General features: G+C 56.7%; 3 protein-coding genes across 9 annotated transcripts in view; 2 read left to right on the forward strand and 1 right to left on the reverse strand.

Annotated features, from left to right (window-relative positions):
• The first annotated feature begins 480 nt into the window (after positions 1-480).
• PEX10 (peroxisomal biogenesis factor 10) lies at positions 481-8,344 on the forward strand. 6 transcript variants are annotated; one of them, XM_023215144.2, is made up of 7 exons: positions 569-705; positions 1,236-1,359; positions 2,638-2,718; positions 4,426-4,832; positions 6,346-6,521; positions 6,621-6,756; positions 7,390-8,344. In XM_023215144.2, the coding sequence occupies exons 2-7, from the start codon at positions 1,269-1,271 to the stop codon at positions 7,456-7,458; spliced, it is 960 nt and encodes a 319-aa protein (XP_023070912.1). In that variant the 5' UTR covers positions 569-705; positions 1,236-1,268; the 3' UTR covers positions 7,459-8,344. The 6 variants fall into 6 exon arrangements, 5 of the variants coding, with proteins under 5 accessions (XP_023070911.1, XP_023070910.1, XP_023070914.1 ...); XM_023215143.2 differs by lacking the exon at positions 1,236-1,359 and having other exon boundaries at positions 481-705; XR_002732214.3 differs by lacking the exon at positions 1,236-1,359 and having other exon boundaries at positions 563-1,033; positions 4,426-4,828.
• RER1 (retention in endoplasmic reticulum sorting receptor 1) lies at positions 7,771-21,440 on the reverse strand. 2 transcript variants are annotated; one of them, XM_023215148.2, is made up of 7 exons: positions 21,245-21,440; positions 17,278-17,365; positions 15,942-16,046; positions 13,467-13,566; positions 12,072-12,150; positions 10,819-10,954; positions 7,771-10,129 (listed from the first exon to the last, which is right to left on the reverse strand). In XM_023215148.2, exons 2-7 carry the CDS (start codon positions 17,356-17,358, stop codon positions 10,040-10,042), a joined length of 591 nt encoding a protein of 196 aa, XP_023070916.1. In that variant the 5' UTR covers positions 17,359-17,365; positions 21,245-21,440; the 3' UTR covers positions 7,771-10,039. The 2 variants fall into 2 exon arrangements, with proteins under 2 accessions (XP_023070916.1, XP_023070915.1); XM_023215147.3 differs by lacking the exon at positions 21,245-21,440 and having other exon boundaries at positions 17,278-20,949.
• Positions 21,441-21,501: 61 nt separating this feature from the next.
• The window catches only part of MORN1 (MORN repeat containing 1), a 35,516-nt gene continuing 30,693 nt past the window's right edge, over positions 21,502-26,324 (forward strand). Inside the window, exons 1-3 of the mRNA XM_026457461.2 lie at positions 21,502-21,743; positions 23,203-23,274; positions 25,829-25,927. Coding sequence (XP_026313246.1) covers positions 21,668-21,743; positions 23,203-23,274; positions 25,829-25,927 — 247 coding nt within the window. The 5' untranslated portion in view covers positions 21,502-21,667. The remainder of the gene's footprint in view (positions 21,744-23,202; positions 23,275-25,828; positions 25,928-26,324) is intronic.

A 26,324-nucleotide genomic window follows, 5' to 3' on the forward strand; every position in this document is an offset into this window, starting at 1 on the left:
AACCCACCGGCGCCCCAGAACTAGCCAACCGGTGCTGAGAGCCTGCGCAGCTCAGAGGGCGAGAGGGCGGGACAGCCGCGGCCGGCGCTGGGAGCTCGGCTTCCCGGAGAGCCAAGCGCAGGCCTCCGTCTCCCCAGCCGCAAATGGGCCCGCAGCGTCTCCGCCCCGCAGCGCTGCCCCCAGTGGGAGGGCGGCCCGTGGACGTGCAGGGAGCACGGCGGGGACCCGAAGCAACGCAGGACCCCGGGGGCGCCGCACCCCTCGGCGCTAGCCCATCCCGCGGCCTCGCCAGCGCCTGTCGCCCGCGCGCCCCCACCCCGGCTCGCGCGCCCCGCCCCGCTCCGCCCCGCCCCGCCCCGCTCTGCGGCTCCGACTCCCCCTGCTGCCCCGCCCCGCGCCGCGCTGGTTCGGACTCCGGCCCCGCTTCCGCCCAGGCCCTGGCCCCACCTCCAGCCCCGGTCCGGCCCCGCCCCCGCACCGTGACGCAAAGGTCTGCGCCGTACGCCGAGCCACGTCGTGATGTCATCAGGTCTCGCCCGCGTGGCTGTGGGCGTGGCCAGCGTGGCTTCTCGGGACCACCTGAACTCACGGCTATGGCCCCGGCCGCCGCCAGCCCCCCGGAGGTGATCCGCGCGGCGCAGAAGGACGAGTACTACCGCGGTGGGCTGCGGAGCGCGGCGGGCGGCGCCCTGCACAGCCTGGCGGGTGAGGGCCGGGCGCGGCCGGATGTCCTCGCAAGCGGCCCAGGGGGAGTTGCCCCTCATGGAGGCGGGGTGTCCACCGTGTGTGGTCACCGTCGCCTGGGCCCGTCCCACCACGTGGGACCCGGCAGTCTCCTTCGCCTGCCCTGCGGCCATTCAGGGATGTGCGGGGCACCTCTTGCCCTCCCTGCCCAGGTGGCCCCAGAGGCACAGGCCGCAGACACCGCGGGGGACCTGCGTGGGCCTCCAGTTCCCGCCCCAGCCCTTCCCGTCCCCAGGTCAGGGCAGGTCCAGCTGTGGCCAGCGGCTGGGGAAGGCTCTGTCCCCTCCAGGTGTGTGGCTTTGGCAAGTGCTTCAGGCCTCCCTCCGCTCCTCCCCTGTGAGCGGAGAGATCGGCGCGCCCGCGGCGCAAACGCCTCATACCTCGGTCCCGTTCACACTGACCCCGGCCTTTCCTAGGCCTGACCAGCCGCCCAGGCCCCTCGCCCTTCTGATCCCAGGGTAGGCTCAGCCAGGCCCTACCTGCCTCACCAGGCCGTGAGCTGAGTACAGAAGCCAGTGTACTCAATGAAGCAGCGCCTGTCATCCCAGCAGTTTGGGAGGCGGAGGCGGGAGGATCTCTTGAGCCCAGGAGTTGGAGACCAGACTGGGCAACAAGGCAAGACTCCGTCTCTACAAAAAATCTGAAAATTAGCCGGGCGTGATAGTGGCGTCTGTAATTCCAGCTCTTCAGGAGGCTGATGCAAGAGAATCGCCTGAGACCAAGGGATGAGGCTGCAGTGAGCCATGGTTGTGCCACTGCACTCCAACCTGGGCGATGGGGCCAGACCCCATCACCGATTAAAACACAAAGAAAAAAAAAAAAGAGGCCGGGTGCGGTGGCTTAGGCCAGTAATCCCAGCACTTTGGGAGGCCCAGGCGGGCGGATCACCTGAGGTCAGGAGTTCGAGACCAGTCTGGGCAACATGATGAAATCCCGTCTCTACTAAAAATACAAAAATTAGTTGGGCATGGTGGCATGTGCCTGTGATTCCAGCTACTGGGGAGGCTGAGACAGAATCACTTGAACACGGGAGGCGGAGGTTGCAGTGAGCCGAGATCATGCCACTGCACTCCAGCCTGGGGGACAGAAAAAAAAAAAAAAAGACAATGCCATCAAGTCTTTGGGGGTGGGCAGGCAGTTGTTAAAGGCATCAACTCCCAGCAGAACATTTCTAGTGCAGCAGTGGCACTAGAGCCCAGTGGCAGGGGTGTCATGGCAGCAGGAACAGTGCTGTGGGACAGGAAGAGCGTGGGTAAATATCAGGACAGCCAGGCTCCCTGCCAGGAGGGCCGTGGGTATCAGGTAGACAGCCATTGGCAGATTCTGAACAGGAGAGTGACAATTTTTTGTGTGTGTCCATATTTATTTTACAATACACTGGGCACTTAGCCCTGTGCCAGACACTGTTCCCGGTGTTTTACGAATATTAACTCATTGAATCTTCAAACATCCCTACAGGTAGGACTTACTATTCCTCTTCTGATAGATGAGCAAATTGAGATTCCAGAAAGACCTCACAGTCAGGAAGTTGGAGAGCTGCTGTTTGATGCTAGACAGCTGGCCTCTGGCCTGTACTCTTACGACCCCAGACCATCTTTCCACGTTGCCCTCATAGGCCCTAGTATGGTTGCTCAGGGGAATCCCAGAGCGAGAGATGGGCGCAGGTGGGAGGTTCTTAGCAGACTGTCTGCAGCTCACGCTAAGGCAGGTCAGGGTGGAGACAAGGTGGTGCCTCTGGAGACAGAAGCAGAGAGGGAGGCTGGGGAGAGAGTGTTGGCTTCATGGAAGGGATGGGACTGGATCTGGGCCTTGACAACTCGGGGAGGACTATGGTCCCTCACGCTCAGGGCATGCCCACCAGCTGCCCCAGACTAATACTGTTTCTCCTCTCAGGTGCGAGGAAGTGGCTGGAGTGGAGGAAGGAGGTTGAGCTGCTCTCAGATGTGGCCTACTTTGGCCTCACCACACTTGCAGGTAGAAGCCCCCACTGGTCCTCAGGACTGAGGGCAGCCACACACACCAAGTCCGGGGGACGGTGGCCGGGGGCTGCCCAGCAGTGTGAGAAGCTCCTGGAGCTGGCCCGGGGGAGGCTGCCTCAGGGAAGTGCAGGAGGTGCTGCTCCGAGGGAGACGAGGCGTCAGCTCCCAGCAGGGAGCCCATTTTTCCAGCCTTTGTGTGTCCCTGGGGACCCACCCAGGTGCCACTGAGACCCGTTTCTCCGTGGCCAGCCCTGGTAGCACAAGTGAGTCACAGCGCTGAGCCATGTCATAGGGTGCAGTGCCCCTGTCAGAGTGCCTGGTGGAGCAGCAGTGCTGAGCTGTGTCACAGTGTGCAGTGCCCCTGTCAGAGTACCTGGTGGAGCAGCAGTGCTGAGCTGTGTCACAGTGTGCAGTGCGCGTGACAGTGCCCTGCGGCGCAGTGGCAGGCCTGTGGCCCAGGCTGGTCGCCACCCTGGAGAGGGAGTTGTTGACGGAGGCTGTCAGGCTCCCGACCCCAGCTCAGCATGCAGCAAGGACCACGGAGCGCCAGCCTGGTTCCCGATGAGGGGCTCCCCCCGGGTATCCCGCTGCCATGGAGAGCATGCTCGGTGGGTGGGAGACAGATGTGGCCACGTCACAGGGCATCTTGGGAACTGAGGGGCTCTTAGAGGTAAAGACCACGCCTTGGGGAAGAGCATTTTCCAGACCAGCAGAGCAAGCAGCTGGGAAAGGCCCTAGAAGAACACGCCCCTGGCCGTCTGTGGGGTGATCCCAGGGGGCTCGTGGGTTTTCTAAGCCCGTAGCTTTCCCTGTGCAAGGCTTGGGGCATTGCAGGGACTTGGGCAGGGGAGAGGCCAACCACTGGCTAAGACCAGACCTCAGGGGACAAAGTTGGGCTCAGGGAGACTACAGAGGCTGACAGCCCCCATGGGGTGGTGGTGGTACAGAGCAGGGGCAGCAGTGAGGGGCTGAAACACGCACGGAAGGTACGTGCAGGGTGCCCCTTGGGCTTGACCTCAGTCCCCATGGGATGGTGGTGGCACAGAGCAGGGGCAGCAGTGAGGGGCTGAAACACGCAGGGAAGGAGCGTGCAGGGTGCCCCTTGGGCTTGACCTCAGGAACTGGAGGCCTGGTGTTGCCATCCACAGAGGTGGGAAGGGGGAGCAGACTCTTCTGGGTGGGGGAGCTGGAAGCTATCTTGGCAGGGATGGAATTGGGGCTGCTCATCTGAGGATACGTGGCGATGTCAGGTAGGTGGCCGAACTGGACGGCTGGCACTCGAGTCAGGTCCAGGCTGGGCATAAATCGGGTGGTGCCAGCTGTGCAGTTGGTGGAGAGCCATGGGACTGGATCCAAGTGCTTGGGCCGAGGAAGGTGGCGGGGACAGCTAAGGAGAAAGGGGAAGGAGCAGAGACTCCTGGGGAGAAGCCAGGAGAGGGAGGGACACCGGACACCGGCCAGCCAAGGCCCCGGGAGCTGAGAGCAGCCATTGGCCGGGCCTGTCACATGCTGCCTCAGGTCATGGTGGGCTTAGCAACAGAAGGTCATGTTGGCCTCAGCCAGCGCGGGGTGGCAGTGGGCTCAAGGGCGACAAGATGGAGCTGTTGAGGGGAGCCAGCACAGGGTCGGCTGGCAGGGGCGCTGGGAGCCTGTCCCCGAGGCAGCAGTCTCAGGGTCGACATACCCATCCTCTTCCTTGCAGGCTACCAGACCCTGGGGGAGGAGTACGTCAGCATCATCCAGGTGGACCCGTCACAGACACGTGTGCCCTCCTGGCTGCGCCGTGGCGTGCTGGTGACGCTGCATGCCGTCCTGCCCTACCTGCTGGACAAGGTCCTACTCCCCCTAGAGCAGGAGTTGCAGGCTGATCCTGATGGTGGGCGCCCTTCGCAGGGGAGCCTGGTGCCAGGCGGGCGTGGCTGCTCAGGGGTGCGGCGCTGGGTGCGTCGCCACGCGGCCACCCTGACTGAGCAACAGAGGAGGGCGCTGCTGCGGGCGGCCTTCGTCCTCAGACAGGGCCTCGCCTGCCTCCAGCGGCTCCATGTTGCCTGGTTTTACATCCACGGTGTCTTCTACCACCTGGCCAAGAGGCTCACAGGGATCACGTACGTAAGTAGCAGGTGCTGAGGGCACAGCCGCTTCGGCCACCCTTGTCACCCCCACTGGACTTGGGTGTGTGCACAGAGCTGGCCCTCCAGGCCTCTCAGCCAACAGGGTTCCACACCCAGAACCTGTGTCAAGGCAGGAACCCAAATCCTCTGCTTGGAAAAAAGGCAGGTTTTGTTTAGTTACACTTGGCTGACAGATCCAAGGAAGTCCAGACCCTGAGGGTAGAATGGGCTCCGGCTGCAGCCCCACGTGGACACCAGGCCCTGCACTCAGCTTTTTACTGACCAGCGGGCCCTGGGTCACGCCTCACCACAGATCCCTGAACCTCGGCCCATGACTGCCCATGTCACTGCTGTGAGGAACAAGCAGCTTCTCCCAGAGAGTGTGGGAGCATGTACTGCAGCCCCAGCCCCAGCCCCTCACCCCTCGCCCGTGCCTGGCCCAGCAGTCTGCCCCGTCAGATGGCCGTTCCCACCTTCTCCCCTCTGCAGCCGTCGGCACCTCTGCCCATCCTAACCCCCAGCTGACGCTCCTGCTTCCAGATTCAGCAACGAAGCCTCCCCAATGGTCCTGACACCATGTCCATCTGCCACAGCGTTAGACCCTGGCCCACCAGAGCCACTGCTGCACGAGCTCCTTCCAGAACAGCCCACTGAGGACCCCCCTGTCTTCCGTCCCTAGAGCTGCACTGGGCCCCTCAGCCCCCACTTGCCAGGCGACCCCATCTCCACACACCCTGAACAGGAGGCCACAGTGATCTCCTCGTCAGAGCCAGTGGTCAGGCCTTCATTCTTAGCATACCCAGCCTCCCGCGTATTTGACACGGTTCCTCGCCCTGTCCATGTTAGTGAGGGATTTGCTGAGCTGCTGTGACAGGGGCTTGGAAACGGGGCTCAAACCAGCTGGGAGGCTCCCTGTCTCCTAGGACAGCCAGGAAGTGGCTGGACACCCAGGGCCCACGCTGGCGGTGTGACCTGCCACCTCTGTGTGTGGTTCCCGGCCCTGGGCCGAGGCCATCTGGCTGTCTCCATTTCCCAGCCAGTGGAAAGGGACACGGGAAGCCGAGGGCAGCCAGCTGTCCTTCAGCGGCACGGCCAGAAGCTACCCACGTCACCAGCAGCATGAGGTGGGGAGCAGCGTCCCTGGGGCCACGTGCCTTGCAGCAGGGTAGCTGGTGGGCAGCGTCTACAGCCCGACATGTCTGCTACCCCGCCCATCCCTTTCGGAGAGGTGGTCCCTGGGCCTCCCCATGTCCTCACCCCCTCCGCCAGTGCTAAGACTCCCTCTGCGCTGACAATGCCAAGGCCGGGCTGGAGCTCAGGCCTCTCCATCATGCTAGGCTGTGAAGCGGCTCAGACCCCCTGAACCTGCCCGTCTTGATGGTTTCTGCCGGGCGCTCCCAGTGCCAGGGAGAGGCCTGGTTCTAACACGCTCCGTGCAGACTGACCCTCCCAGCAGGCGCTGAGGCCAGATCCCCAGGGTCCTGATGGGCGTGACACTGTCTGCCCTACAGCTCCGTGTCCACAGCCTGCCCGGAGAGGACCTGAGGGCCCGTGTTAGCTACAGGCTGCTGGGGGTCGTCTCGCTGCTGCACCTGGTGCTGTCCGTGGGGCTGCAGCTGTATGGCTTCAGGCAGCAGCAGCGAGCCAGGAAGGAATGGAGGCTGCACCGCAGCCTGTCTCACCGCAGGTGCGCGCGGGGCCACACATGGGGGCTGGGGGTGTCCTTTGCACTTCACAAGGACCTGTAAGGTGCACCCACCTTGACGCTCTGCCCCACCTTCCCCAGGGGCTCCCTGGAGGAGAGAGCCGTTTCCAGAAACCCCCTGTGCACCCTGTGCCTGGAGGAGCGCAGGCACCCGACAGCCACGCCCTGCGGCCACCTGTTCTGCTGGGAGTGCATCACCGCGTGGTGCAGCGGCAAGGTGAGGTGGGAGCCTGCTGGGGTCCTGAGATGGCTCAGCAGCTGCGCTGGCAAGACACGCCTGGCTGCAGCAGAAGTGGGGAGTCTGGCTCTGAGCGCCCTTCAGGTTGAGGGTAGAGAGATGGGCGTCTTTTTAAAGGCTCCCAGGTAGGTCAGATGTGGGGTCGTTGTGGGGGTTAAAGTTCCAAATTCACGTGTATTGAGACTTTGCTGAACACAGGTTGGGGCAGCAGCCAACCCTGAAAGGCCCCACACCTCCCCCATGCACCCCAGCATGCCCTTCATCCCGGGCTCCTCACCACACTTGGAAACCCTAGCACACTGAATCACACCCACGGAAGAGGCCGGCAGGGTGACAGTGGCACGTCTTCCCAGGAGCTGGGCTTCCTGGGCTGTCAGCTGCGAGAGCAGGAGGGAACCTCCCAGCCGAGCCCCACACCCCCAGCCCCGCCCCAGTCCCGACTGGGACTCGGCCTTCTGAAAAAAGGCTGGCTTTCTTGGTCATTAGTTGAAGGAAATACAACATTTGTGTTCCATGTCATGGGCAGAGAATGTGGACAGGACAAGAGATGCTGATGGGGATGGGCACGGCCCAGTGGCCCCAGCTGCTGTGACCCCTTCCTCCTCTCTGCAGGCGGAGTGTCCCCTCTGCCGGGAGAAGTTCCCTCCCCAGAAGCTCATCTACCTGCGGCACTACCGCTGAGCCGGCGCCCAGGTGGGCCTGGACACAGATGGCTTCTACGCAAGTCTGAACGCCAAGATTCAGTCTCAAGATGAACCCTACTTGCACAGGAATGAGAACATTCTCACAGGTTTTCTATCGTGTAAGATACTAACCCAGCCACCCCGGGAGAGAACAGAAAGCTGTCCCTGACTCTGCTGTCTCAGCCCTGGGAGGGGCGCTAACCCCAACCTGGTATGACTCAGCCACTTCTTCAGGAATTTCACTTATTTGGACAGGATTTTAGGTTTCCCTCCCTTCCCCAAACCATACAGTTGAGAAGTAATTCAGAAGTAGGCCAGAAGACACTTTATTCATTTATATTGTGAGAAAATGGTTCCATCAGGCTTGTGTTAAGGCAATGGACTGAATGAGTGCATGTTGAGTTGGGATGGGGCACGGGGCCTGGCGGTTTGCTTCAGCCAGTGTGGTGAGAACAGCAGTCCCACGGCCCCCATCGGAGGCGGTCAGGCTCTTCCCCAGAGTAGCTGGGCAGAGAGAAGCCAACCAAGGTCAGCACCTCCGTCTGAAGCATTTGGCACACACCTTCAAAACACATCAAGGCTGCTTCCAGTTTCAGAAAATAGAAATCTGCATCTCAGGCCTGACATGCACACAGAGCTCTCCTCCTGACCCAAATGCACTCACGTGCCAGGTCCTGGGGGTTGGGGGGCTGCCGGGGCGCCCAAGCCTTCTCCTGGGGGCCCGCTGGGCAGGCAACCTGCTGACCCAGCGTCACTGCTGTGCTCAGCCCCTCAGCTCGGCCCCAGCCCATTTCCTGCCTCCATTTGACATTTCCAGGTTTTCAAAATTGTATTTAACCTGTGCCAGAGACTTCACCATAGGCATCTTTAATAAACTAACTCCACCAAAATGTGGGCACATTAATAACAAAATGGAACTTGAGATTTCCTAAAGCGCAGTGTAAAATGCCTCCAGGGCGTATGCCACGTTTCCCTACTGACCTGTCGGCAAGGCCGAGGCCTGGCCAGCAGCACCGGCTTCCAGCAAAGACCCCCGCAAACCATGTTCTGCTGTTTGACTTAGGAATGAGGATGACCCTGTATTCCCGGGATAGTCAAGGTCAGCTTACCAGGGGCTGGGGTGGGGAGGCTGTGACCCTCTAAACTGGGAGGAGCACCAAGAGAGGCACTGGGGGCTGCAGCTGGGCGGGCAGATGCCACCGTGGCTCCATCCCTCAGCACCCAGTCCTTCGATTCACACTGTGCTCTGGCCAAGTGCACGCGACCTCCTGTCACATCTTAGGCCTGAGCGCTTATTAGGAAAACGGTATGAAAAGTGACAGACACTGCTGTCTGGAGTCTAAGAATCCAAGTGTCTCAACACAGTACCAGAAGTACCACCTGGGAGCAGCACTTGCTATCCTGGGCCAGGGACCCACAAGCTTGAACGTGGCCTCTTAAGAGAGGAGCTCCACGTCGGATATGCAAATACTGGCACAAGAAAATCCAGGCAATCATCTTTCACCGTGTAAATTCTAAGACAGGACACGCCGCCCAGAGTGAGGAGCCTGAGCAGCCCGGGGCCCAGGAGAGGCCTTCACTCGCACCTGTGTCTTGTCTGGGACCACAGCTATGATGTTCTGCTGTTGGCAAAATGGGTTCACCTTTTGGAAAGGCCAAACGCAAGTTGGGCTTTCTTGTGTCCAGCGACTGTCGTGTTTTAGATAAAGACCTTAATAAAGGTGGAGTTAAAAATCACTTGGTAAGATGTTGAGTATTTTATCACATCAAAAAAGCTGACGTGCAAGTGGGTTCTGCCTCTCCCCCCACAGTGGGGTGCCGAGTGCTGAACCCACAAAGCCAGTCTGCTCGCCGCCAGCTTCGCTGCCCCTCATGGGGGTTGCATGAGGACAAATTTAAATTAAAAACCAAACACTCTTTACATATCAAAGAAATGTGTCAAAATAATCTCAAACAATTAAAATATAATATATATTTATAATTCTGGGCCCTCAAAAGCAATCATGGTAGTTAAGAACAAAGTTTTGAGTCATTAGGATAGAGGCCAACTTTAAACATCTCCAGGGAGATGGATTAGGAAACTGGCATTAGAACCCCACACAGTTACTTGACAATCATCTTTAAAACGTCTCTTTCAGACACGCAGGAATCAGGCTAGATCATCACTCGGGCTCTGTGGAGTGGCTGGCACACCTGTGGCTGGTGGGGAAGGCGGCTGGCGGGGAGCGGCCCATTCCTCCCTCGCAGGCCTCGCTCCTGCCTGCCCACCTGGCACCGGGGGGGACCGGCCACTCGCCCTTGCTCCCATGGGCTCCACCCGCCTGGCTTCCCGCCTGCAGCTGACTAGAATTCCATCCGTGAGAAACACTTGAACGTCACTGAAAAAGAAATCCATGCGATTTGGTTTAAGTGCCAGTTTCTTCAAGAACCTGATATTTCAGTTACAAATCATTGAAGCTCCTTTTTAAAAAGAAAATTCAACTCCCTCATAATCAACTACTTTATGTGAAGAAAAAAGGCATTGTTAACAATGGCTCAAAACCGTTCTTGCAACACGTGAGGCAGCCTCAGTCCCGCTTCTAGCTGGCAAAAGCCTTGCCGGCGTCCTCCTTGCCTCTGTACCTCCTCTTGCCATGTGTGAACGGGATGTACCGGTACTTAATCATGTGCTGGGGAGAGAAGCACAGATCAGTCACTGCACAAGCGCTCTCCAACCAGCCACACTGTCCCCACATGGGAGCGGCCAAAGGCCCCCATCTTTTCTATACATCAGACAAGTGGGATTGGGGCCCCAGTGGCTTCCTGCGCCCATGTCAACACAGCAAGGCCTTCCACAGCCCACAAGGCCTAGGTTTGAAACCCCATCGATCCCAGTGTTTCCTGAGCCTCCTATGGAGGAAGGGCAAGGGGGATGTGAGGCGGCCTAGGGCCCTCTCTGCAGCCAACACCCCGAGCACAGAGTGAGGCCCGCAGCAGCAAGGCCATGCCGTCGAGGGGTCAGTCCGCAGTCTCAGCTAACTTCCCCCTAATGCCCTCCTCCTCGGGCAGTCTGGCGCAGGGCGCTGGGCCCCCTAAGAGGAGCCACTGGGACACTGCACACGCCAGGGCTCTCCCGTTCAGCTCCCACAAAGCTTCCACCAAGAGCCCACCCGCTCCGACAGACGCGCTCTCCGTTTAGTTCACCGGCTGTGCTGGGAACAGAGCAGTGTCCTCGTCACACACAAGACAGTGCCACTGAGCTCCACATTCACACCAGGCAGACTCTGCCACCACCCGCCACAGCCCACCACGGCTCCCCCATGCTGCAGGTAACAGAACAGCGACTGCGGCCGGCGTGGCGGCAGTGCTTCTGCTTTACCTTGATTTGCCTCTTCATTGTGATACAGAAGAGCATGATGAAGTACATCACCAGGATCGGCCAGAACACCGGGACGTTGAAAGCGTCGAAGAAAGTACAGACCATAGCCACAAGGATGCCCTTGGTAGCCGCGTGCCTTCAAGTGGGGAGAGAAGGTTAGCGCAGCGTCTGCAGCCAGCACCGGGCACCTGCCGGCCGCCTCCAGCTGTGCACCGACCGTCCCCGCAAACAGAGGCATCCCTGTGGAAAGGAGGGGTCTACCCTGGGCACAGCAGCAGCATGACCCTTTGCATGTAGCTCACAGAAATGTACTGTACTGCCCTCACCACAGAGACATCCTTCTCTTACTCCCTTGAAGCGTACAATTCTTCTTAAAACTACACAAAGTATAAAGCATTAGTGCTGAGGCTCGGGGCCCCATGCCTGCTGGCTGGGCCTGCGATCTGGAGAGAAACCCAGGCTGTGTCTTGTGGACCATCCAGGGCCTTCACCTTATCGCTGTGGCATGGCCACCAGTGTTCCCTCCCACCCCAGCACATGGCCAAGAGATGCCATCGCCCTTGAGGCTCAGCTCTCCCTTCCTACTCCAAGCCTCTGGTGGCTTCCAGGGCCCCTGATCTTTCTGTCCCCAACTCCATCTGGGGCTGCAAAGTCAAGGTGTGGAGCCCCACGAGCTCAGCAGGCTCCTTCACTTTACTGATCCAACAGACTTGGGTTCCTCTTGTGCCCCCAGGGTGGGGTATGAGGGACAGGACAAACAGATGCAGCCACAGAGCTCCCATCCCTCTGACGGCTACGCCACCCACCTCTGCCTACCCGTGCAGACACGGGCACCTCGGCTCAGACCCCTCTCAAAAATGACTCCAGGAGGCGGCCAGTCCCCCTCTGCCAGCCACAGGGAGCCACAGGGCTGGGGATGGGAGGGAGGGAGGGAGGGAGGGAGGATGGAGACTGGACGCAGGGCCTGCCCTCCCCAGGCCACGACCACAGGACCAGTGCGCACTCCAGCCCAGAGCCAGCCTCCTTTCCGCCAGCCTCCGGGGCACTGGTGCTGACTTGAAAACAAGAGAACGCGGCAAGGTAGTGAGTGGCCTTCCAGTGAGAGCCCCTGTGACTCCCCCTGTGCCCAGCCCAGCACAGCAGTCATCTTTCGGGTGACTTGAACAAAATTTCAACAAAAATCAGTGTAGTCTCAGTCTCAGCCACCCTTGAGCACGATTTTCCTTCTCAAATACCGTGAAGAATTAGCTCACCAAAATTTAAACTCTGGAAGCCTTCGAATGAAGGGGCGGAATTCCTCGTTCTGTTTGGTGGGCAGCGAAGGACCGTCATCTGCAAGGCAAAGCACCCATCAGAGGGGGCGCCTCTTTTCATTTCTACCATTTCCCCGCAAGGCTTCGGACTAGCAGGCCTCACAAATCTAAACTGACATTTGTGTCGGGTAACCAAAGAGAAACCGGGGGTCTGTGGTCAACTGACACATCCAGTTCACTGCTTTCAGAAAGCGCTATCAGAATGTTTTTAAAGACTTCCATGCGTTTTCAGTGCAGAAATAATTCAACCACATATAAACCTCCAGAACACCTCAGCTGCACCACGTATAGGCACAGAAAGAAAACAAAGGCAAATTAACATAAAAAGCAAGCGGCAGAGAACAGGGCGGGGCAGAGGATGCGCTGACCGTGGAACCCGGGCACCAGGCCTGTCCCACCAGCAGCTGTGCCAAGCCCGCTCTTACCCCACCTCCCACCCGGACGGGTGCCGCTCCCCATTTACAGATGGGAAAACTGAGGCCTACAGGAAAGGGGCTCTTTGTTATTTTCTAGTCTCCTCCAAATAGCAACAAATGAGAGGAGCTGTGTTCCGTCAATCTTCTCATCACATACCCTACCCAGAAGACTCACAGGCTTCTGGCCACACAATGAGAGCACACCCTGCTCCCTGACAGCAGGTTCTCCAGAGGAGGAGGATCCTGGCAGGGAGCTGCATGTGGGTTTTCCCGCAGTGGCCACGATGTCCTGGAAAGCAGTTGTTTGTTCCTCCCCTGGGGCTGGCCAGTCAGGCGTGAACTCAGGGCCCCTACCTGGCCCAGGCAGACCCAGGAGCAGCGTGAATCTTCCAAGCATGGAGCACGAAGCGCCAGGAACACTTCAGCTCACAGCTCCTCAGAAACCCGAGGCCGCCCAAAGCCTGACCCGACCTGATGTTGGCATCAGGGTCCTGGCAGTCTCTGTGCACCACAGTGAGCTTCCTGTGGAACCCTCTGGCTATGGGAAAAGGTAACCTCATCATGGCCGCCTCCACTGATTCTGAAAGGGGCCGTTGACTGGGGTGGGACAGGTGCCAGAGTTGGACCTTCCGCCTCAGACCCCCACTGTCTGTGGTGCCATGTGACCTTGAACACGTTTCCTAACCCAGTACACCTCAGTTTCCTCATCTGCAAAGTGGGAAAGAGTGAACACCCACTTCGTGGCTATCAGGAGGGTTTGAAGAGTCGTTCTACAAACGTATCCTGATCACCCAACGTTACAAGTACATTTCAACCCCAAGAGAAGAGTCTCGGGTGTTTCCAGAGAACACTGGACAATCCCATCGGAAAAGAAAGGCCCAACCTGCCCACACAGCCCAGTGCACAGCCGCTACCCTACCTGAGTCTTCCATTAAGGAAGGATCCACTTTGGGAGAAAGAAAAGCTATGAAAAGATTTAGATGGTAGATCCCCAAGGCATAGGTCACAATGTACCAACCCTGAAAGAGAAGGAAAGAGAGTCAGTGGTGCACTCCGACCGTCCATCGGCCTGAGTCAGTTCATGTTTGCACTCCAGTTCACTCTCAACTTTAACTGATCTTAAAAACACACAAAACTTACAGCAACGACAATGAAATACAGTGAAATCCCATGGTAACAATTTATCTCAAATTATACTTTGTGGGTACTGAGACTAAGGGGACAAGCGGGGCCCCAAATGAGCAAAGCTCTTCAAGGGTCCAGTTAGATGCACGTAATCCCCGAAGCCACAGACGCCCCACAAGGAGCGCAGCAGAAAAGGAGGCTTTTCTCAAGAAGCACATGCTCAAGCTACAGCACAGGCTTGGGTGGCCCGGGCACCCGAGCGATGCTGGCCCAGAGCCCCCACCAGGAGCAGGTTCATCAGAAACAGAAGACAGAATGTCAACTGTGACTGGAGGTATGCTAGCTGATGTTCCTCTAACAGACAATTCACATTGCCAAACACACTCTGCCAGGAGGGTAAAACCTTTGCCCAGAAGAAATCCACAACTGGGCAATCAAGAAGAGACAGCCTGAACCAAGCCTTCCTCCAGAGACGCAGAGTGGGAGAATTCCGCCAAGATGCCTGAGTGCAGCACACTTGCAACTAATTCATCTTTAAAATGATTAAGTATATCCCATTAGAAGCCAGAACTGCATTCTCAATTTTAAAAGCCTTACATTTCTCAGTCGGGTGTGGTGGCTCACGCCTGTAATCCCAGAACTTTGGGAGGCCAAGGTGGGTGGATCACCTGAGGTCAGGAGTTCAACCAGCCTGGCCAACATGGTTAAACCCCATCTCTACTAAAAATACAAAAATTAGCCAGGCGTGGTGGCACATGCCTGTGATCCCAGCTGCTCGGGAAGCTGAGGTAAGAGAATCGCTTGAACCCGGGAGGTGGAGTGTTGCAGTGAGCCAAGATCACGCCACTGCACTCCAGCCTGGGTAACAGAGTGAGACCCCGTCTCAAAAAAATAAATAAAATATAAATGCTTTAACTTTCTCATACAAACAAGAAATCTTTCTGCCTAAACACTTTTCGAGTCAGACTTAGGGCTAACCACTAGATGTGAGGGTTAACTGGATGTCTGTGTATCTATCTTCGTGCTGCAAGGCCACGCCTGAAGGCACATCAAATGAGGCACGAGCTTCGTTTAGAACATAGTAAAACTGCCGGGTGCAGTGGCTGAAGCCTGTAATCCCAGCACTTTGGGAGGCTGAGGCGGGCGGATCACGAGGTCAGGAGATCGAGACCATCTTGGCTAACATGATGAAACCTCGTCTCTGCTAAAAATACATTAGCCGGGCGAGGTGGCACATGCCTGTGATCCCAGCTACTCAGGAGGCTGAGGCAGGAGAATGGCGTAAACCCAGGAGGCGGAGCTTGCAGTGAGCCGAGATGGCGCCACTGCACTCCAGCCTGGGCAACAGAGCGAGACTCCGTCCCAAAAAAAAAAAAAGAACATAGTAAAACTGACCTGTGGGTGCTGCACTCTTCCCGCCCCCTGCTCCTGCCTGATGTCCCTGATTCAAGATTTCTAGGTCATTCTTTCCATTAGACAATGGACCGAGTTCCAATTAAAAAAAAAAAAAATCAATTAAGGTGGTAAACAAGGAAGTATCTTCCACAGTCCCCAGAGGAGAAAATAGCCCTGACAAGGCTTTCAACCTGCCCTGCCCTACACATAAGATTAAATACCCTCCTCTAAAGATCTACGAAGAATTCCCATCTTGCAGGTTTGCTCCTAGAAACCCCGTGTTTACTAGCAAGTAAAGGAACACCAAGGTGAAGTCTGAGACCACATCGCCTGACCTAGGGGTGCCCCAAAACACGTGAAGGTTTGAAACCCTCAAGACCCCCTTTGGTCACTGTCTCTCTTATTTGACTCAGCGTCTCAACCTGCATTGTCCTCTTTGGCCTCATATAAGGTAGAACTCAGGAAAGGCTAAATAAACCCTTTGGATGCCAAATCATTCATGACACCCAAGGTATGGACTCTTCACCCGAGGAATGAGGCAGCCACAGAGCACCACTTTGTCCTCAGCATCATGCAGCAGGGTCAGAGGGACACAGCAGCTCCACTGTCCAGGCCTGGACACGCCCAGGGCAGGGCCAGGCTGGGCTCAGGACCGCCTGGGTACGCTGAGAAGCCTGGTGAGGGGACTCCAGGTGAATCATAAACAACCCTGTTTGTTAAAGACAGTCACTGAGATCTTTCTGACATTTGGCATTTAGCTGAAAACTGATTACTACAGACCATTTCCTGCAATACAAACTGGATCAACAGCATCCCCACCAGCACCACGTCCAGGTAACATGGACACGGCCAACTCACATCAGCCCACACCTACCTGCAGCAGGTAAACCCGAATCATGTAGACAAAGCTCAGGCCCAGTGTCACGACCCATCGCACGGCCGTGTAGGGTGTGGACTTGTCTAGCCAGGACTGATAAATCTAGAAAGACAAGAGTCCAAAAGCATGAAGCAAGCCCAGTAACTTCTGCACAGACCCTGCCACAAAATGTACCTTCTGCTAGCGTTGGCTTTCAATTTTTAAAAAAGCTAAGAGTGAGTTACAACAGGAAGAGATTATCTATGTATCAGCACAAGGCAGTGACTATAATTAATCCAAAGTTTATTTTCAATAATTCCTGAAGCAGGTTCATCTCTTAAGCAAGACTATTACGAAACAATCTCCTAGGAGACTGTGACATGGCGCTGGCCTAAAGGGATCACTATGGGGAAGACCCAGCCTCACCCCAAAGAGAGGACTGTGCATCTCAAAGTCCCCACCCTACAGCACAGCCCTTATCGCCACATCTCAAGTCAGCTCCCCCATCTGCTGCAGCCAGTGGCCAGCCTTGCCCCACTCCCAGGCCCACTGGCCACAGCCTGAGTCCCAGCAGCCACACTGGCATATGTGTGCGTCCAGGCGGCTGTGGACATGACCGAGGGAGCCCTTAGTCTTATGTATTTATTTTTACAAATATATGTATGTATGGTTTTTTATTTTGAAATGTAATTTCCAAATTGTGAGAAATTTCCAAATTCACAAAAGTAAAAAGATTATAGAAGCCCACATATGCCCATCACCCAACTTCATTAATCGCCAATCGCTTTTCATATGTGATTTAATTAAGGTGATGAATTTTTTTTGACCCAGATCCTCAGCACCTGGAACTACCGGTGACCCAAGCTTTTCCTGAGACTAAGGTTCCCGAGACTCCAGCGTTCAAAGGCAGCTCTAGGCACCTCACTCACCAAATGCACATGCAGCCCACACAAGAGCCTCCCGCCCTCAGGGGCAGAACCTCCGACCTGACACGGGGCAGGTGGAGCTCCCAGCACCAGGGACGTGGGTGGCCAGGAGAGGGACAGCAAGAGTAGAACGGCAGCCACGGCCGCGTCTGTCCTGCCTGGGTGCTGAGACTGGGTTTTGTATTTTTAAAGGTTGGTAAAAGGAAAACAAAAACAGAAAACGCATGTGACAGACCACGTGTGGCCTCAGAGCCCCATCTCGCCACAGCTGGCGCTTTACGGTGAAGACAGCGCTGTCTTCAGAAGTCTGAGCCTGAGGCAAAGTCACCTCTCCATCAGGAACACCAGCACACAGGTCCTTCCGGAAAATGCTGGGAGTCCAGTTTCCTTTTCAAACATTTACACTCATCTGCTAAAAACCCACCAACCTGTCCAAGTCTTGTGAAAAATCTGTACACCACCGAAGGCTTGCCGTGGACGGATTCTCCCACACTGTCCCCTTCAGACATTCTGTAACTGGGAGAAAAACACAAAATACTTTTCAATAAAAAGCATTCGAGGGTGTGAAATCTTGGCCCTATTTTCACCAACACTGTCAAGTAGGTTTCTTCAACATTCAGTGTTCTGTCCATACCATTTGTGTTTTTATCATGAACTGTTCGGGAAAAAGAAGCAGGTGCACAGGCTTCCGTGGAGGGGAAGGGCAGCGTTAGACACATGGGCCCGGCAAGGCCGCGTTTTCATTCCCACTCCGGCACCTCAGTCACCTGCGTGGGTGGCACTGTCCACCCCACTGGCGCCAGGAGCAGCCTTGGTGCCATGGGGTCCGCTGGCTGGTCTACGGCACGTGGCACTGCACGTCCTCCCTCCAGGGACCACATCCTCTGTGGATCCCTCAGAGTTCCCCCACCCAGGCACCCTGTCTGCTCCACGCCCTGTCCTGGGTCTCTGGTCTGGCAGGAGCAGAAGGGTCCTGTCCTCTCAGGGCCAGGTCCTCCACCCCATGAACAGGAAAACGTTACCTACAACTCCAGGGAGTCCATCCATCTGCGTCCCAGTTTCTTATCTGGCAAGTGGAGGGAACATATCTGCTCCTATTTCCACACACTGCTGTGATGCCCTGAGGATTTCACCTGAGAACCCAGGTGCCAGAGGTCACACTGTTCACCCACTTACTTCCCAGATGCCCAAGTGAAGGGCATCATTACCCACATTTCACCAAGAAGGACCTAGTCTCACAGTGGAAGCCACGTGTCCGAGGTCCCGCCACAGCTCTGCTTCCGGACAGGCCAAGCCAAGCCTGACTACGCCACCACCCACTCCTGGGACCAGACGGCACCAGGACCTGCCGCTCTTCAGGAAAGCGCTGCTGAGCACCCAAGGCCTGCCGGTTGTCACTCCTACTTTAGAAGATGAGACGCCTGCTGGCCCCTGAGCTAGAGAAGATGGCAGGGGCGCACTCACCTCCCCCGCCAACCCCATCTGCTGTCTCGGCAGGCCAGTGAAGGAGAAACAGACTCCGGTCTCAAGTCTGGCCTAAAGTCCCACCTGTGCTAAGCGGCTGTGAGGCCTTCAACAAACCCTGTGAGCACGCAGCAGCCGGCCTCAGTTTCCTCATCTGTAAAATGTGGCTCTAAGAAACACCAGACACGAAAGCAAAGACATCGTTCCTCGGCAACCCTTGGGGTCGGTCTTATTGTTCTCATGCACAGGTAAGAAAACTGAGGCTCACAAAGGCTAAAGCGCTGTCCTGGCCCATCAGCATGTCCGCAGTGGGCAGGAGCTGGAACACGCATCTTCCTGAATCCAACGCTCCTCCAGTCTCACCCTGGGAGCGCTGGGGAAACCTTCCCTGCGGGTGGAAGGCAGAGGGGGCCAGACGCAATGCTGCCCTCAAGTGCCTCGGCTCTCCCATCACAACTGATGCGGGGAAGTGATCCAGGCAGCTCCCTCCACGTCATCAAGTCTGTGCAGAATGTGGCTCCCTGACACCATTCCTGGATCCTCCGTGCGGAGTGCCAGGCCGGCTCGAGGAGACCGAGGGGCCTTTGGTCGCAGGAGCCATGTAAACCAAAGACACACAGGAGAAGCACTTTTACTCTCCACTGAGAGAACTCCACATTTAAATAGAGGCTACACTAGAATGCGCCACCTGGAATGGTCACCCTATTTAGGCCAAAGCCAGGGCATCTGAAAGACACTCATCACATTCTTCGTCTTGTAGCTCCTTAGTTTTCCCCCTATTTTACTGTTTCCCATTAAAGCGCTTTTACTTGACTGCAGGTGATGAGAGTAATGTCAGAGAGAAAATACTCGGCTCTCCCACCAAAAGGTATTCTCTAGGCAAAGTTCAGAACGTCTCACTCTCCAGCTGAACGTGTAAAAAACCTACTCGAAACATATCAGCCAATTCTGCTTCTCTGACACATACAACACGTATACCAAACACACACAGTCAGCTTGCACCCTGACTGAACACATCACCAGAAATAGCCTGAGGCAGTGTGGCAGGAGCAAGAACGTGAACTTTGGACTCCAACAGCCTGCTTTCAGATCCTGGCTCTATCACTCTGTCAGTGTGACCAGGACAGGCTATTCCAGGATGCCTCAGGTTCCAGTCTGTGAAATGGGACAATAGCACCTCTCGTGCCTTCTTCACGAGGCTCTTGCGAGGAGTCACTGGGCAGCCCGTGGAACACCCTTGGATCCAGGCAAGGCAGTGCCAGCCCTGTTCCCAGATCAAGGCCAGCCCTCACAGCAGCTGTCCCCACTGCAGCCCTCCTCTCTGCTCAGTTTGAAGACCTCCTCCTCAGAGGCCTCCGTTATCGCCCACACTGACCCCCAGTACCTTACATCACATCACCCTGTTTTTATTTTGTGTACAACTGTTTCCTGATACCTTTCTGGCTTATTTCTCAATTTTCTCCTGCTAGAATGAAGCTCCTGGAGGGGTCCCTTGTCTGGTTCGGGGCTGGGCCCTACCACCTGGAAGTCCATTACATAGCAGACAGCCCATCAATTACCTGCTGAAGGTGACTGCTTTATGTCTAATCACAAACAAAACAGAAAGGGAGATAAAACCAGTCTAAGCAGAAACCGTGAGGACATGCCAGAAAGTGTAAAACTCTCTATATGCCTTGTTCTAGGGCCCGCCACATTTGTCCACATCTGTGGTCCATCACTACGTTCGTGGTAAAGATGAAGTCCTCCGCCTGGCGTCCAGGAGCACTGAAGTCTGGGATGAAGTTCTCAGCCTGGGGTCCAGGAGCACTGAAGTCTGGGATGATGTCCTCCGCCTGGCGTCCGGGAGCACTGACAGTCTGGCTCCCACCACCTTTCTCTTCAGTCCCCATCCCCAATTCCTCCTGGACTAGGAAAGTCCCTGGCAGCGGTGCACCAAGCTTCACGCCTCTAGTGTTGTTCAGTCCTCTGAAATGCCCTCCCAGACCCCGTCTCTTCCTTCTTCCCAAGGCCACATTCCAGCCTGGGCTCCTCCCTTCTCTGGGCCTGACCATCTTACCTCTCCACCTGGCTCTGACACACTGTAACCGCCGTCACCTCCGGCACATGGCAGAAGCCAAGCGAGTCTGAATTACTGAGAACCCTTTATCCACTTACGGAATAACTGCATTTCCTGTGAAATGTCAACCCAACTAAAAATAAAGTGTTTCCAGGACCAACGGCCAGCCTCTACTCTTCACAAAGGGAAAAGGGCGAAAGCCCACTGAAGGTACTCAGGCTGAAAGCAGCCCTCTGTGCTGTAACACACCTGGCAGAGAAACGAACGATAACTTTATCAGTGGGGCCACAGACCAGTACTAAGTCAGCCTGGAGAATTTATGATTTTATTGCCTATTTAGAATACGATCAAAACCGATGTAACTAGTTTCCTTTGAGCCCGTCAGTAACGCCTTCAGCCCAGGGCTTAACACTAAATCCTATAGGTAAGCGCTGACCTGGACGCAAGATGGGGAGAGGGCATATCCCCTCTCGAATCCAGCCCAACTCGCAGCGCTGTGGGGGCGGCGACTTCCCGCTTCCCCCAAATGCACAACAGGGAAAGCGGACGAGACGCGGCCCGGGTGGGGAGGGCTGCAGCCCCCGCCCGGCCCCTCTCCCGCTCACCTGCCCCTCGCAGGCCCCAGGGCTCCGCCTGCACCTCCGGACCCCTCTCCGCCGCACCCCCTGGCCCCTCGTCCCGGGTCGGCCCTGAGGCGCGACCCGTACCCCTCAGGGCCGCGGGTCGGGAACACGGTCCCCGCAGCCACCCTGGCCCCGACGTCCCTCCCCGCCCGGCCCTCAGCGCGGCCCCGCCCGCCCGCGGCCTTGACAGCCCGGAAGGAGCGGAGGCGGTGCTGCCTGGCCGTTCCCGCGCCACGCAGCCCTTCCTGGCACCTCGCAGCTCCGCTACGGCCGAGCCGCGGTCTCCCTCACGGCCGCGGGAAGGAGGACGGCGGGGCAGGGGCGGCCGCCGGCGCTGCGCTCTGGCTCCGGGAAGCAACAGCGAGCACTTCCGCTCCGTCCTCCGCGGCGCCGCCTCCAGGGCCCCCAAGATGGCGCGAGGGCGGGGTCGAGGGTTCCAACCATTTCCGCTTCCGGCGCAGACGCGCAGGCCGTTGGCTGGCGGGCCTCTCCGCGGAAGACACGACAGCGGCGGAAACGCGCGCAGGCGCAGCTGCGTCCTCTGGCTCCGGGTCCGGCTGGCTTCGCTCCAGAGATTGCGCGGGCTCAGGGACTAGGCCCGTGGCCACACCCCCTTGCGACAAAGACCAATGGAAGCGGGCGTTGCTGGTCGCTAAGGAAACCCCCGGCGGCAAGATGGCGGCGGTTGGCGAGGGCACCCCGAGCTCCCGCGGGCCGCGCCGGGACCCGCCGAGGAGGCCGCCCCGGGACGGTAACGACTGCGGGCCACCGGGCAGGTCGCCGGCTGCCCTGGGCTCCGTTCGGGGTGCGATCGCTCTACGCCCTCAACCCCCAAATGCTCACCTCGGAAAGTGGAGGTCCAGGTGTCGCGGCGGAGCCGGGGCCGCCTCCGCGTCCCCCAGTCCCGCAGGACTCGCCGTGCGCCTCCCCGGGCCTGGCTCGCACCCTTCCCCGAGCCCTCCTCCCGCAGCAGGCCCAGCCCTGCAGGGAGTCGCCCCCTGCTTGCTCCCAGCAGGGAAGACCGGGTTCCGGCCGCAGCCTCACAGCCAGCGGGACCTGGGGTTGCCATGGGGATCCCGAAGCCCGGGACGTGGGGCCCGGGCAGGCGCAGGAGCAGCACTAAGCCTCCTGACTTCCTGGCCGGTGCTGTCCAGAAACGCTAGGACTCGTTTCAAAAGCAGATTTTGCCTGTCACTCCCAGCACTTTGAGAGGCCGAGGCGGGCGGATCACCTGAAGTCAGGAGTTCGAGGCCAGTCTGGCCAACATGGCGAAACCCCGTCTCTACTAAAAAATACAAAAATTAGCCGGGCGTGGTGCTGCCTGTAGTTCCAGCTACTCAGGAGGCTGAGGCAGGAGAATCGCTTGAACCCAGGAAGTGGAGGTTGCAGTGAGCCAAGATCGCGCCACTGCAACCCAGCCTGGGCGACAGAGCAAGACTCCGTCTCAAAAAAAAAAAAAAAGCAGGTTTTGATAGGAACTGTTTCTAGAATCAAATAAACGGGTCTGGAATGAACGCAGAGCTCACACTAGTATCTTCAGGTAGAAGATTTGGGGCAGATACAGTAGCCTGTGGTAACCCCCTGACCTCCTCCTTGACATTTTCCCATAAACCCTCCCCACAAGATGTGCCCGAGGAGGAGCTGGTGGGGAGGGAGCCCTACCCATTCCAGGAACTGCGGGAGTTGGCGGGTGGCACACCCAGCAACTGGGAGGAGTTGAAGCCGGCCAGGCCCTCCTTAGGTTTGAGTGTGGATTTTGTCCCCAAGGATAGGAGACCACTGAAGGGTTACAGCAGGGGATGGGAGGGTCTGCTCCTCCCCTGTGTGCCTCACTGATGCTGCCCGCTCTGCCTTCCCCTGGCTCACTCATCTCCCTCAACAAGGCTCCCAACCTGTCCCTCGCCACCTCCCGAGCACCTCTGCTGTCTCGAGGACCTGCTCTTGTTTCAACCCAGCCCTCCTCTCACTGGGCCTGTCTTCTCTGCACCAAGTAGGTCCTCATCCTTGTCACATAAACAAATGAGCAAATGGACGGCCCAACAGCCGACAGGAGAGCTCATGAGCCCCACAGGCCGCCTCTGGGCCGCTGAAGGTGATGTGTACCAACCCTTTGAAGGCCCTCGAGGGAGCTGGACTCCCTCCTTCAACACTGGAGACCATCCCTCATCTCAGTGTCTGTGCTCACCTGTGTGTGTTTTCTCAATATTCAGGTTATGGTGTCTACGTATACCCAAATTCTTTCTTTCGATATGAAGGAGAATGGAAAGGAGGGAGGAAGCACGGTGAGAAGCCTCTGTGGTTTCTTCTTGCAGCTGCCACCCCACGGCTGATAAAGCTGGTTTCTCCCCGGGAGGCTGGGTGGGCAAGTGGCATTTCCTGTAGCTTTCGAGCCCACTGTACCCTGGTGCTTCCCTGGCTGCTGGGGGTAAGGCTGGTTGGACAGGGGAAACAGAGGCCTGCGAGACCCCCCTGGAGGGCCACCTTTAGCAAAGGAAGCTGCAACTTAGAAATTCTCCCCAGAGGTTGAGTTAATTTGTCTTTTCCAGAGTGAAAACTGGCTTTATGGTTTATTTCTGATTATAAAGAGAACCTACTCTTGTAGTAAGTCCACGTAATAGAAGAAAGTGTAAAGTCAGGCCAAGCGCAGTGGCTCACACCTGTAATCCCGGTACTTTGGGAGGCCAAGATGGGTGGATCGCTTGAGGTCAGGAGTTGCAGAACAGTCTGACCAGCATGCTGAAACCCCGACCCTACTAAAAATACACTAGCTGGATATGGTAATGCACACCTCTAGTCCCAGCTACTTGGCAGGCTGAGCCAGGAGAATCCCTTGAACACAGGAGGCAGACGTTGCAGTGAGCTGAGGTTGCGCCACTGCACTCCAGCCTGGGTGACAGAGTGAGAGTCCATCTCAAAACAAAACAAAAAACAAAGAAACCAAGTATAAAGTCAATAACACCTGTAGCCCCTCAACCCCAGGCAAATGCCATGGACCTTCCATGATGTGGACCTTCCCACCACTGTGCTCCTCTCACACAGTTTTGTATCTGCCCTCTGCCAGTTTTCTTTTCTTTTTTTTTGTTTTTGTTTTTTGAGTTTTGCTTTTGTTGCCCAGGCTGGAGTGCAGTGGTGCCATCTCGACTCACTGCAACCTCCGGCTACCAGGTTCAAGCGATTCTCCCGCTTCAGCCTCCTGAGTAGCTGGGATTACAGGCACCTGCCACCACGCCCAGCTAATTTTTGTGTTTTTAGTAGAGATACAGTTTTACTATGTTGGCCAGACTGGTCTCGAACTCCTGACCTCAGGTGATCTGCCCACCTTGACCTCCCAAAGTGATGGCATTACAGGCGTGAGCCACTGCGCCCAGCCACTCTGCCCAGTTTTCTTTCTTTCTTTCTTTCTTTTTTTTTTTTTTTGTGAGACAGTCTTGCTCTGTCGACCAAGCTAGAGTGTAGTAGCTCGATCTCGGCTCACTGCAACCTCTGTCTCCTGGATTTAAGCAATTCTCCTGCCTCAGCCTCCCAAGTAGCTGGGATTACAGGTGCGTGCTACCACACCTGGCTACATTTTTTTTGTTTTGTTTTGTTTTGTTTTTGAGACGGAGTCTCACCTTGTCTCCCAGCCTGGAGTGCAGTAGCATGATCTCAGCTCACTGCAAGCTCCGCCTCCCGGGTTCACACTGTTCTCCTGCCTCAGCCTCCCAAGTAGTTGGGACTACAGGCGCCCGCCACCACGCCCAGCTAATTTTTTGTATTTTCAGTAGAGACGGGGTTTCATGGTGTTAGCCAGGATGGTCTCTATCTCCTGACCTTGTGATCTGCCCATCTCAGCCTCCCAAAGTGCTGGGATTACAGGCGTGAGCCACCGCGCCCGGCTGACTTGTATTATTATTATTTTTTTTAGTAGAGAAAGGGTTTCACCACATTGGCCAGGCTGGTCTCAAACTCCTGACCTCAAGTGATCTGCCCACCTCAGCCTCTCAGAGTGCTGGGATTACAGGTGTGAGCCACGGCACCCGGCCACTCTGCCCAGTTTTCTCATGGGAGGTTGGTCTTCTGGCGTTTTTCTATATGAGCTGTTTTTGTATCTGTCAGTATTTTCTATATTTTTAAAACGCTTACCTTTTCTTTAGTGTTTTTGCTATACAGATGCTGCTTCTGTAGCGTCTGATAGGAGAGATGCTTGTCCACCAGGCAGGCGTGAAGATTCCTGTCTGTGGCTGCTATCAGAGCCTGGCCTGGGCAGGACGTTCCCACTTCTAAAAGGTGCTCTTCTGTGGCACTGTGTTCTGCAGACTCTCTCTGTCCTCACGTTGACAGAGCAGGGTGGTGGGAGTGTCCCCTCAGAAGGCTCAGGGATGAGGTCTCAACTGCACTTTTATTTGTTGATTTATTTTTGATGCGGGGTCTCTCTCTGTCACCCAGGCTGGAGTGCAGTGGTGCAATGACGGCCCACTGCAGCCTCAACCTCTTGGCTCAAGTGATCCTCCCACCTCAGCCTCCTGAGCGGCTGGAACCACAAATGCTCACCACCATACCCAGCTAATGTTTAACATTTTGTGTAGAGTCAGGGTCTCTCCACATTGCTCAGGCTGGTCGCCTGCACTTTGATTGCTCTGCTTATTCTGGCTGAAGGCGCAGGTTGCTCAGGCATGTTTCGGCAGATGATTTTGAGAGCATTTTTTATTTTTAAATACATGTATCGCATGAGTGATGGAGCCAAACACAGGTTTTGAAGGCAAGCTCTCCATTCTGAGAAACGGGCCCCACACCTCACAGGGTCATTGCAGTCAACCCAACCACTGCCTGACTTTACACAGCGATTTCTCCTGCCAGGTCACGGGAAGTTGTTATTTAAAGATGGCAGTTATTACGAAGGGGCATTTGTGGACGGAGAGATCACAGGAGAAGGCCGCCGGCACTGGGCCTGGTCAGGTGAGCTCTAGCCGGGATGGCACATTCACTCCTTTCTCATAACCCATTGGGCTCAGTTGGTCCCACGAGTCTAGACACAGAAGGCGGGACGTGTAGACGGGAATCTTCGTGCTGTGAGGAGCCTGGCCCACCCGGAAGGCCTAGGGACCTGACTGAGGCTCTGTGGTCACCTCTGAGAGCAACTCAGGCTTCTGGAGACGCTTTTCTGGAATAAAGATTTCTCTATCCCAAGTTACACTGTTTCTTTTTTCTTTAAAGCTATTTCAGCCACATTGTATCCCTAGATGGGAAACCTCCTCTGGGGACTCCCGTGCGCATTGCCGGAAGCTGTGTCTCCAGGAACCTCAGACCCTCACGCCAGAGGGGTCGGTGGGTTCTCAGTGGAGGTCTTTTCTCT

This window comes from Piliocolobus tephrosceles, chromosome 1 (assembly GCF_002776525.5).
Source record: "Piliocolobus tephrosceles isolate RC106 chromosome 1, ASM277652v3, whole genome shotgun sequence".
NCBI classification, from domain to species: Eukaryota; Metazoa; Chordata; class Mammalia; order Primates; family Cercopithecidae; genus Piliocolobus; species Piliocolobus tephrosceles.

Bases quoted from the DNA above. Each gene is read 5' to 3' on its own strand.
- RER1 (XM_023215147.3), bottom strand. From the start codon at position 17,568: ATGTGTCTAACGCTGCCCTTCCCCTCCACGGAAGCCTGTGCACCTGCT. The intron at 16,047-17,277 runs GTTGGTGGGTTT...TTGTCTTTCTAG, and splicing joins TTTTCACAAGACTTGGACAG to ATTTATCAGTCCTGGCTAGA. The intron at 10,955-12,071 runs GTGAGCTAATTC...CCCCACTTGAAG, and splicing joins CTTCCAGAGTTTAAATTTTG to GCACGCGGCTACCAAGGGCA.
- PEX10 (XM_023215142.3), top strand. From the start codon at position 727: ATGTCCTCGCAAGCGGCCCAGGGGGAGTTGCCCCTCATGGAGGCGGGG. The intron at 6,522-6,620 runs GTGCGCGCGGGG...CACCTTCCCCAG, and splicing joins CGCAGCCTGTCTCACCGCAG to GGGCTCCCTGGAGGAGAGAG. The intron at 6,757-7,389 runs GTGAGGTGGGAG...TCCTCTCTGCAG, and splicing joins CCGCGTGGTGCAGCGGCAAG to GCGGAGTGTCCCCTCTGCCG.